The sequence below is a fragment of the Gossypium hirsutum genome, chromosome D03 (assembly GCF_007990345.1).
Source record: "Gossypium hirsutum isolate 1008001.06 chromosome D03, Gossypium_hirsutum_v2.1, whole genome shotgun sequence".
Classification (NCBI taxonomy): Eukaryota; Viridiplantae; Streptophyta; class Magnoliopsida; order Malvales; family Malvaceae; genus Gossypium; species Gossypium hirsutum.
The window spans coordinates 49434631-49446673 of NC_053439.1; the positions used below are offsets into that span (position 1 = coordinate 49434631).

General features: G+C 31.3%; 1 protein-coding gene and 1 long non-coding RNA gene across 2 annotated transcripts; one reads left to right on the plus strand and one right to left on the minus strand.

The window, feature by feature from the left end:
* Window positions 1-2178: 2178 nt before the first annotated feature.
* On the minus strand, window positions 2179-2891 carry LOC107943073 (protein MAINTENANCE OF MERISTEMS-like). The gene is made up of 2 exons (XM_016876803.2): window positions 2838-2891; window positions 2179-2724 (listed from the first exon to the last, which is right to left on the minus strand). Exons 1-2 carry the CDS (start codon window positions 2889-2891, stop codon window positions 2179-2181), a joined length of 600 nt encoding a protein of 199 aa, XP_016732292.2.
* Window positions 2892-8820: 5929 nt separating this feature from the next.
* LOC121215577 (uncharacterized) lies at window positions 8821-11002 on the plus strand. Its single transcript, XR_005911497.1, has 3 exons — window positions 8821-8886; window positions 9357-9440; window positions 10960-11002. It is a non-coding gene; the product is annotated as an uncharacterized lncRNA (long non-coding RNA).
* The last annotated feature ends 1041 nt before the right edge of the window (window positions 11003-12043 follow it).

Genomic DNA, 12043 nt, shown 5'->3' on the forward strand with positions numbered 1-12043 from the left:
AAGGCAGCGGAAGGCTGCAATTGGCGGGTACAAGCTGCATTCATTAGAAGTTTTCAGATTTGAGAGATACGAAAATTTGTTGGTCCTCATACAAACACATCAACACGTATGACAGAAGATCATGGAAAACTTGATTCGAAAACTATTTATACGTGTATCATGCCAATGGTGAAGGACATGCCGACCATTAAAGTTTTGGTACTGATTGCCGAAATGCAAGCACGATTCCAGTATCGAGTCTTATATCGGAAGGCATGGATAGCTAAACAGATGGCGGTGGAGCAACTGTATGGGGATTACGATTCATCGTATAACAAGCATCAAGGTTGGATAGTTGCTATGTGGGAGTACGTACCGAAGACTGTGATTGAGTTGCAGACAAGGCCATATTATGGCCCGAATGACCAGTTACAGCCGGCAAAGAGGATTTGCCATCGGATGTTCTGGACTTTCGATCCATGTGTGCGGGCATTTCCCCACTGCAAGCCATTTGTGCAGGTGGATGGGACCTGGCTGTATGGAAAATATACACAGATCCTACTTGTTGCAGTTGCTCAAGACGATAACAGAAACGTACTCCCGATAGCATTTGCTATCGTAGATAAAGAGAACATAGAGTATTGGGAATTTTTCTTCACAAATCTGCGGAGGTATATTATTAGGAACGATAACATTTGCATCATCTCCGATAGAGGGAAGGGTTTAATTGCAGCTATTAGGCGTTTCGATGTGCCGTGGAGATCCGTTTACTGCATTCGTCACATTGCGTCTAACTTCCATAAAGATTATAAGAATGCAGACTTGAAGAGACAAGTCGTGGCAATGGGTAAATGATAACATTATCTTTTTAATATAAGTTGTAATGTTTGATGTTATCGACTTACTAGAACTTATTTTTCCTTAATACGTATGCAACGTACGAGTTAGAACCACATATTTTCCGGTAAATAATGATCTGACTTGAGAGTGACATGGAGGGGCAGACAAACACATCTTTCCGACAATGGTTGGGCACAATAGAGCCGTGGCAGTGGGCTCAAAGTTTTGACGAGGGCTTTCGTTATGGTCAAATGACCACAAACTTAGTGGAGGGGATCAACGCTATCTTGTTGAAAACACATCATCTTTCGATTGCATCGGTATTTTCTGCTACTTTCTACAGGCTGGCTACTTTGATGCCAAGAATGGGTCAGCAACAAGTCGACCAGATTCAGGCGGGACATGTGTTTGTTGAACATGTCAGGGATGCAACGGTCGTAAACCATCGGTTGGCGAGGTCAATGAACGTGGAAATATATTCACGATGACTGGAAACTTTTCGAGTTACTGAGACCATCAGTCGTCGACCTGGTATACCAACTAGGTCATACGGAGTTGATCTCCGGAATAGACGGTGCGAGTGCAGGAGGTTCGAAACACTTCATTATCCCTGTGCGCATGTCGTGGCAGCGTGTGCTAAAGTCAACCTTGATGCTGAACAATATGTTAATGATGTGTACACGTTGAAGCGCACATTGCGTGTCTCGGAGAATGAGTTCCCCGTCCTACCTGACCAATCTACGTAGGAGGTGCCGCCGATGACTTTCAAGCTTCTCCTAGACAGAGGGCTACAGAGGAATCCAAGGGGTCGTCCGCGGTCAAGCAAAATCCGTAATGAGATGGACATTAGGGAGAAATCAGACGGAAAACGTTGTGGAATATGCAGGTTAATTGGTCATAGTCGAAATAAATGCCCTAACCGAAACTTTCATGTTGGACAGTCGTCCGGATCGGGTCGGAATTGACCCAATGCTGTAAAATTTTTATGCATATTGTTATAAAAAGTATAATTGATTTGAAATAATTTTTATTATTCAGCTTATGCTTACGCTTAAATTGTATCCAAATTGTATTCAAATTAAGTTATAAAATACCATGTGCGCATTTGGAACGTTTAAAATTATATCAAAAATTGAGGCATTCATAATTGGATTCAGCTTTAATGCCAAGAATAAATAAAATAATTTCTATTTATACAAAAAATTTCAAAAGTAAGAAAAAATTAAATTAGAAATATTAAATTTATACAAAAAGTGCATTAAACCCCTAAAATTGATGGTTCGATGGTGTTGTCCTGGGGGTATACCTACTCGGAGGTCGACAAAGCTCTCGGTACAGCAATGCTAAGACGGCGGAACCCTAATTATACGACCTACCAATGGAAAAATCAGCTAGCAGAGGCAAGTACATTAAATGCACACTGTCGTTTGCATCAGACATGAGTACTGCCCCTAGCATATGCATGATGTACGCTCGAGCAACGCGCATCCACTCACCTTCAGTGGCGGTCGCTGATAATTGTCCAATTTTAGCTTTCAGCCATATAAATTTTATGCCAAAAAAATATGACTCACCGTCCCCTGGCGAGTCTCCTAGGAGCTGATAACAAAGTGCAGCCGGATCCGTAAATGAAGATACTCCCGTTACGAGACTCCCGTCAATTGGGAGCCCAAGTTGCAATGCAACATCCTCCAAGGTAACCGTGCACTCCCCGCAAGGAAAATGGAAAGTGTGGGTCTTCGGGCGCCACCGCTCCACTAGCGCAAATAATAAATCAAAGCGCAAGTCGGAGGATTGGATCAATGCTACTGACCCAAATCCGGCTAGCTCCAAGTACGCCATCAATCGTGCATCCGGAGCTTTCTTTAAAACACTCACACGACCCCTTAATACTCGGAACGAGTTCTGATAGTGTTAAATTACAGAAAAAATATTACGATAACATAATTTATTTGTATATACTGCGTATATCCTTTTTAAATAAATAGAACTCGTGATTAACAAATAAAAAACCATACCTCGTTATTAGCCGCATCAGATATGTGTTCATCGTTTCTAATCAATTCAACCATTGCGATGCCTGCAAGTTGAAAAAAAATTAGTAAAAAAATCTTACTTCGATCATTTATTCGTATTTTTTTCTTCGCATTTTATTCCTTTAAAAATTTTCATAATTTCTAATTTTATAATTTTACATTATTTCAGTGCATAATGTTTGAAATTAGTTTGGTGTAAGAAAATAACCCTTACCCCTGCCCTTTGCTCGTATTATTTTCTCGATTTTTATTATTTTAAATAAAAATATATTATTCTAGTATTTTATTATTTTATATTATTTCAGTACATTTTCTTTGAAATATTTTGTATCAATTAGTTCTGAATTTTAAAAAAAGTTAGTAATACACTCTTACTTCCGCCATTTGTTCATATTTTTTTCTCCGTATTTTATTATTTTAAAAAATCTCATAAACTTAGTCTTTTATAATTTTACATTATTTCAGTGCATAGTGTTTGAAATTTATTAATTTAGTGTCTTGAAGGGGAATAAAAGAAAATAATAAATAAGGAGGGATTAAAAGACAATTAGCCACATATTGGTGCCGCCTTTTTATTCCTCTCCATTGGTGCCGCTTTTTTATTCCCCTCCATCACCTTCTTTTTTTTTCCCTCTATTATTTTGGTAAATAAAAAAATATTTATAATATTTTGGTATTTTTTTATTTTTTTGTAATATTTTGGTAAAAAACCCGAAAAAAACCCTTTTCCCTGCCCTTTGCTCGTATTATTATTTTCCCGATTTTTATTACTTTAAATAAAAATATATTATTTTTATATTTTATTATTTTATATTATTTCAGTACATTTTGTTTCAATTATTTGTATTAATTATTTCTGATTTTTTTTTAAAATTTACTAATACACTCTTACTTCGGCCATTTGTTCGTATTTTTTTATCCGCATTTTATTATTTTAAAAAATATCGTAATTTTTAATTTTATAATTTTACATTATTTCAATTTATTATGTTTGAAATTTATTACATGTACATTTTTCACATTTTTTTCGCATTTTATTATTTTCGGTGAATATACAATTTCCATTTTTTCTTTTCGTATTTTATGTTTTCTTAAACATATTTCTTTATTATTTTACTTTTAATGCTATTTTCTTAAAATAACTAATTTCAACTTCCTAAGTAAATTTCATAAAAAAAGATCCCTAATCAACATAAAATGTACATACCATTAATTTTTTCATTCTAAATATATTTCATAAAATATATATGCTAAATAAAATAATAAAATACGTACAATGTACATAACATAAATTTTTAACACACAAATATTACAAAAAAATAAATTTATAAAAAAATTACTTTTTTTTCTTTTTTTTTCCTTCCTTCCTTCCCTCTTCTTCTTTTTTTTTTCTCTTCTCCTTTCCTTTTCTTTCCTTCTTTTTCTTTCTTTTTTCTTCTCCTTTCCTCTTCTTCTTCTTTCCTTTTTTTTCTCTTCTCCTCTCCTTTTCTTTCCTTCTTTTTCTTTCTTTCCTCTCCTTCCTTTCTTTCTTTCTTTCCCTCTCCTTTCAGCTTTTTGCATTTTTTTTGTTTTTTTTATATATTTTGGTAAATAATAAATATAATTATAATATTTTGGTAAATAAAAAAATTATAATATTTTGGTTATTTTTATTTTTTTATGATATTATTGTAAAAAACCCGTTTAGAATTTAGATCAAATTTTTAAAAGAGAGATAAGTTTTTTTTATATATATTTTGCTTCATCTATTTACAATATTAGAATTCAGAAATCTGAAATAAAAACAGCTCGTTCTCTACAATATTTTTGAAAAATATGATTAAAATTATTGTGAAAAATATATATTTATTAGTTTTTTTTGTGTTTTCCATTACTATCAAAAACAACGGTTGAAAGTTAATATCCTTTTTTGAGATATGATAGGAGAAACTAAAAAAAATTAGTAAAGTTATATGATTTTTAAATAATTTAATATAATTATAAATAAAATATAATTTTTTTAGTAATTAATATAATTTATTTGTAAAATTGATGATATATAAAATAATTTTTAGAATAAATATAATATATAAGATTTAAAATTTTAATAAAATGATAAATTGTATTTAAATAATTTAATATAATGATGCATAAAGTATTTATAAAATTTAATTTAATGATATATAAAAAAATAAATTAATTTATAGTTTATATATTTTTAAATAGTTAGTATAAATAAGAATATTTTAATCATTTTTAAAGTTAAAAACACCTAAATGCGTTTGGATAAAAAAACACTTTTAATTACAATAAAAAGAGCCAAATGTTGTTAATTGATGGAAAAACATTTTTGGGTTAAGACACTTTTATTTTTTTAAAAATAAAAAGATGAATTTCATATTTCGATGATTTGTTTTAACTTGATATGAAGTTTCACTTCTTACTGCTGTAATAAGTCCAACGTAGCTGCTGAAAATTCAGTGCAAGATTTCCAGTTGTAAGAAGCAAAATATCGTTGCAGGGAAACACTGTACAAGTAAAATGGAAGCGAAAGCTTCCAAGTTTTCAGCAATTTATTCGGAATATTATTATTATTATATAGTAGTAATCAATTCATCGCCTGAGTTGAGAAGACATAATTTTCCATTGATCATGTGAGCGAAATTTCTTGATAATTAAGTTGATTTTGATATGAATTGGAATAAATTGTGATGATTGTAACCATCATAATGTCCCTAAGGGGGCATCTTCCATGCTTTATCATGAAGCTTGCTATTAGGGTTTGGGGTTTTGGAATCAAATACTATTCTATGTGATTCAAGGCATCTTAGTCTTAACTGTGTAAACCAACTTTTCCATAATTGAAGTTATAATTCTAATCATAATTCTAGTTTTAGTCCCTGTACAGGTTGAAATTTAGCATTTAACCCGTATTAGTTTGATTCAAATTGTTATTAGACATTCGGCTGAATGTAAATCTATTAATAGTCAAATATAGTTAACTGAATTCTCAGTTGACCACTTGACCTTGACAACAACTAATTATGCTATTAAATTGGACCTATATTTACCTATATATGAAAGAATGTACTATTAAAATGTAAGTTCACTGACAATTATTAGGTGATTCATAGGCCACTATATGTAGCATTTTTGAAACTTCCAGAAAATGAAAAAGAGAGCAATAAAAGCATGTGTGTTCAAATAAAATTTCACAAGTCAGATTGACCATTCATATGCTTGATGATATGAAAGCATCAAATAATAACAAAAAAATGATGGGTCCAATTCTTTGGGTATATATTTAAAATTTGCCTAACATATGAACATTGACAACCACACACTTATTCAGCTACTCATCATATAAATCCAAGAGCAATAAAGGGTAACCAAGTGTGATTGTGTGGAGTTTTGGAGGGAGAAATGCCCACATTTGATAGTCAATTAAAAGACTGTGGGGAACAATGTTGTCTAGCAGGCTTGAGCAAAGGTTGAAACTAATTTAATTAATTTAATCGTTAATTTTCAATCAATTTGGTGATGATTAATTTAATTTTATAAATAATTAAAATAAGTTGAACTAGTTATTATTCATAATTTTTTATAACATCGATTCAAATGACTTTTAATATATATTTGTTGATACAATAAAAGAATTATAGTAATTTATGATGGTTCACCCAAAGAGCAAAGAGTCCTAAGTGACTTAAAGCATCAAAATGTAAATGTTGAGAGAAAATGAGAGAGAGAGAGGATGATAGTAGGAGAGAGTTGGGTGAACTTGAAGGGGTTATCTTTGATAGTTCATAAAATGCTACTTGTTGTCCTTATATTGACTCTTTGCAACTTAATCTAATTGTATATTTCCTGAGCAGATTTTAATGTTTATGTTGTCATGCTTGGGAATAAATATATGTGATATGTGAATGATAGATGTGTTCATATCAAGTAAGCGGTCTCGATGGATTAGGCTCGCGAGATATTAGGCTCTCAAATGTCTCTACTTGCAAGGTTACTTGTACATGAGATGAACTTATAAAGTATAACTATAGAAATATTTTTAATTTTTTAATCAAAACTCAAATCGATTGTTATTATTATTTTATTTCTCATACAAATTGGAAAAAGGAAAAAAAAACAAAAACTTAAAAAAGTCAATTTAACTAACATAACAAACCAAACTGATTTATATTAAATTAGTTTAATTAAATCAATCAATTAATTGATTAATATATTGACATTATCAGTTAAGTCGATTTTTTATGCTCAACAATATAATCAAAGGCAAATGGATTTGCAGTGTTGCACACGCTCCAAATGAAATGAAAGGGTAGCTAAGATACTTATTAATGGGATGACAAAATTATGAAGCTGGTGGGTTGTGGGTCATGGGATGAGGGAAAGGGGTTGGGCTGTCAAGCGTGAGCTTAAATAGGATATCAGCATCATCATCATCATAATTCAAGGTTTAGCTAACTGAAGAATCATGATGTGCTCCTAATGGAAATTCCGTAAAATCTGATGTTTTTTAAGTAAAATTTTGCGTTTGAAAAAAAAAATCGAAATAGTTTTATCCGGTTTAAAAAGTTAACCTTATTTGGCTTTATATTTAATCAGGATCCAAAATAATTACGAAGAAAAAAGTCAACTAAAAGTAGGAAATACACAATGAGAGATCCGATGTTTATCATCATTTCCTTTAATGATAAAAAATCATGTAAGAATAATTAAGAGTTTCTGAATGTGTTGTTGGACCCAAAAGAGTAAATGAAAATGGCCAAAAAGTACAACATTTATTAAATTCTTACTATCTGGTCGGATTTAGGCCTTCCGGGAAAAGAAAAATACTGGACAGGCTTGAAATGTGGCTATATATATTTAAGCTTTTAATTAAATAATAAAATTTGCAAGATAATGTAAAATTTCACCATTTATTTTTGTAATTTATAGAGAAATTAAACTGCAATTTTACTATGTTTTGAGGATCAAAACCCCTCGTGTTTCATTTTACATACCTTAGTTAATAATTTTATATTTGCACATTCTGTTATTGAAGGAATGGGTTAAAATGGCTAGTAAGTAGACCTGTAGTTGCAAATGATAATATCATTTGGCCCGTGCATGAAGCTTTATATCGTTTACGTACATAGAATTGTAAAGAAAAAGTTAATCGTTTTGAGACGGAGAAGGTTAGGTGAGAATAGTTAATTGTAAAGCAATGGCTAATATAAGTCAGGCTGAACAGTAAAAATTTAATTAGCCTAAAAGAAACCTATTTACTTGCTTAAAAAAGTTTCCAATCCACTTTATTAAACTTTTCCCTAAGGTTTGGATGTGGGCAGTCTCTGATGCTTCTCCTTGTACTGTTTGCCGTTTCAGCAGTTACCACACTCCTTAAGGATGGTGTTACTAAGCTTAAGAATCCATTTAATATATAGCTTCATATCAAAATGGTTTTTAAAGTCCTTCATAGTCAATATGGCCAAACTTCTCGTGCCATAATTCTAAATCTGAAACACTTGCACTATTGCATTTGACAGATTGGACCACCCTGTACCAGTAGTCAAATGTACGAGCCCCTTCCATGATATTCTCCCTTGACTTGGATGATAGTAGATGTAACAGCCCGGTTTAGACCCTAGTCGAACAGTGGTTTCGGGACCACAAGTCCGATTTTAATATTATTTTTCGTGCTTATAGTATATGAATTAACATGTGTGAAAATTTCATGATTTAATTTATCCATTTGTGTGCTTAATTTATAAAAATGGCTATATCGCTTAAAATGTGAAAGTGGCATGGTTAATTAATTGTTAAGTCCTTAAAGGGAGATTAGGCCACTATTAAAGCTTATGGACGGCAAAGGACAACCATTATGTGTTTTGTAAATTAAATCACTAAGGTTAAAATTGTAAATGATGTAATAATATGACATAAATAAAACAAATTAAAAGGTTAGTGGAGTATTTCATCTCTTGCATGGCCGAATGTTGAGAAGAAAAGAAGCCATGGTTGTTGTTTAGGTTCGGCACATTTTGAAGCTTTGATTTAGGTATGTAGTTTGCTCGATTTTTTATAATTTCTACGTTTTTGTGATCGTTGCAATGTGTTCTCTTCAGCCCATGCCTCAATTTCAGAATTTGATGATGATTTTTGAGTTTTTCCATTGATGATTTTGTGGGTTTAATGATGTTAATTGATGAGTTATGAAAGCTTGGTATGAGATTAATATGTTTTGTGTTTGGACTTTTTGTGAAATTGAGTATTTTGGCTTAGAATGTGAAAATGAAATAGAGGGATTAAAATGTGAAACAAATGAAACATATGGGAATATATGAAGAGTATAAACAATCGGCCTGGCATGTGTAAAATGATATGTGTATTTTGTAATTTTGTGAATTAGGGACTTAAATATCAAAATGTGAAAATGTAAGGGCTAATTTGTAAAATTCCCTAAATATGAGTATGTGGATTGAATTGAATGTTTTAGTAAATAAAAGAGTTAAATTTGTATTGATTTAGATCAAGAAAAGAGGAAATCAAATTTGGAACGAGGGACATCAAAAGTTGTCGAATAGTCTTCCGATTCGTTCATCTTCGTCCGAGGTAAGTTCTTCGAAGAAAATTTTGTAAAATTTTTATGTTTAAAATATATTTATTACATGCAAATAATGTTTGAATATAAATACTACTAAGCAGAATTTAGTAGCTCAATATACATGTTATATATATTATCAAAATACTGCAGTTAGAAGTGAAAAAGAAAAATTTTTAATGAATAAATAAACAAGAGCTGTTGAAATCTACTGCATGAATGATTATTACTTCAGCATGCAATTGTTGTATTGAATGTGCAGCAAATTTTAGTGTAATTGGTCTACTGCTGTTGTAAATAAGGAAAAAAAATATATTAATTTATAAAAGTTAACCTTGTGCAAAAATGAGAATTGTTGTCTGAATGCTATAAATTTCAACATTTAATGCATTTTTTAAAGCTGATTGAAACAAGCTATAAATGCAATGTCTGTACATGTTATATACACTAATTAAATGATAGGGAGCTTAAATTAAAGTTGCCTGATTGTGTTAAATTCACTATGCAATGCACTACCATTTATGCCATTTATTTAATAAAAATAGCTGTCCGAATTTATTGATTTTTCAGTCAAATTTAGATGTGATTATGTTGCCATTTGGTGTTAATTAATCTATCCGTTTTGGGCTAACAACATTGTCCGAATGTGATGCTATTAGGCTAATTTAGGGACTTGCATTGTTTATGATTTTACACTATCTGAAATAATATATATATTGAGTATGAATTTATAAATTAAATGCCCTGTATAATTGATGAGTTGTTGTTGCCGAATTTTAACTACACATGGAATGACCTGTTTCGAGCTTAATTTGATTTAATTGTGACATTCAAAAGCCCTAATGAATCATAGGAATTTTGATATATAATATTGAGAAAGACCACGTCTGGGACGATGGCATTGATTTCAGATTTACGTGTAAGACCATGTTTGGACATTGGCATCGTATATGATTTACGTGTAAAACCATGTCTGGGACATTGGCATCATATATGATTTGCGTATAAGACCCTGTCTGGGACAGTGGCATCGATATTTGATTACATGCAAGACCTCATCTGGGACGTAGGCATTGTACGATCTTTACGAGTTATCCGAGTATCTATATTAATTCTGAATAGTTCAACGGGCAATGTGATATAAAGACAGAATCTGAAATCGAATTAAATGTTTCAGGTATGTATTCATACTATGTTATGAAATTAAGGTAAGTTGTATACTTGAATTGATGAATTAAAGCTATGTGAGAAATAAATTATGTGTTATCACAATTGAACATAAGTGTTTCAGCCTATTGATATAGTTGTAATATTTAAAAATGATAATTATATATGTTTATGCGTAATTGTGCATTTAGCTATACATTTTTGGTAACATATAAACTTGTGAGTGTGATATATGCATATTTAATTAAGGTTTGGGTTGATTTGGCTATTTGATTTAGTTTGAATGTTCATATAATTAATGTTGCTTATGACTTACTAAGCTGTGAAAGCTTATTGTGTGTATGATTATTCTTTGTTTTATAGATTTTGAAAGTTGGTTATGAGCTTGGGGATCGTCAGAGAAAGCTATCACACTATCGACTCCTTTCGGTATTTTGTTGAAATTGAATTAAATTTTATGGCATGTATAGCATAACTGAAATGTTTGATTTTGGGTTATGTATATAAATGGCCATGCGAAAATGGCCTAATTTCCATGCTTAAATTCGGTTTAGTAAAAAACAAAAAGATGGCTTGATCATTATGTTTAAGCTTAGTTTTATATGTTCTCGGTTGAATGTTCAATGTGTTTGGTTTCAATGATTTGAAATGATTTGACCATGGTATAAGTCTATTTGGTATAGATGATAATTAATATGATTGGTAACTTGATTATATGTCTTGATTGGTTATGTCATGATTAATTTATGAATTAGTTTATATTAGTAAGTTTAAAACATAGTAAATATCTTGTAAGCTTTTACTAAAAAAAAAGAAAAGAAAAAGAATCGGCTAATGAGTATGAAAGAACATGATATATATTAGATTATGATCTAATCTCAATTTGATGTGGTGTTTATGATATAAATTGGTTAGAGGTGTTACACTAGACACCTGTCTTTGGTAAAGTTGACAAGGATCCCTTAGTTACCCAGTTGACTATACTCGTCAAGTTAGCTTTTAGAACCTCTACAAGAAGCACATTCTTTAGTCTAGGCATCTCAAGAACATTGAAAGTACATTTTCCAATAATGTGTCCCTTCTTACCATCTCCAAAAATAACTTTTCCATACTGACAATCTTCAAACTTATATAAGTAGGTTTGATTACTTGTGATGTGCCATGAGCAGTCACTATTGAAATACCAAACATCATCCATGGTTGACTTCAGTGATCGATGTGCAACAAGCAAACACTTTGACTCATTTCTTCAAACATGTTTTTGTTTCTTCACAGGCAATGTTCCATGAGAAGTGGGCACTTTTGCTAGCACTACGCATCTCCATCTCAGATCATGCAACATCTTGAAACATCATGGTTTGATATGTCTAGGGAACCACAATAATAGAAAATCACTCTATAAGGAGTCAATACCTTTTTGGAAATTTTAATTAACATAGGCTTGCTG

Coding starts and splice junctions, on each gene's coding strand:
- LOC107943073 (XM_016876803.2), bottom strand. CDS start 2,891: ATGGTTGAATTGATTAGAAACGATGAACACATATCTGATGCGGCTAAT. Junction 2,725..2,837: donor CTGATGCGGCTAATAACGAG/GTATGGTTTTTT, acceptor TAACACTATCAG/AACTCGTTCCGAGTATTAAG.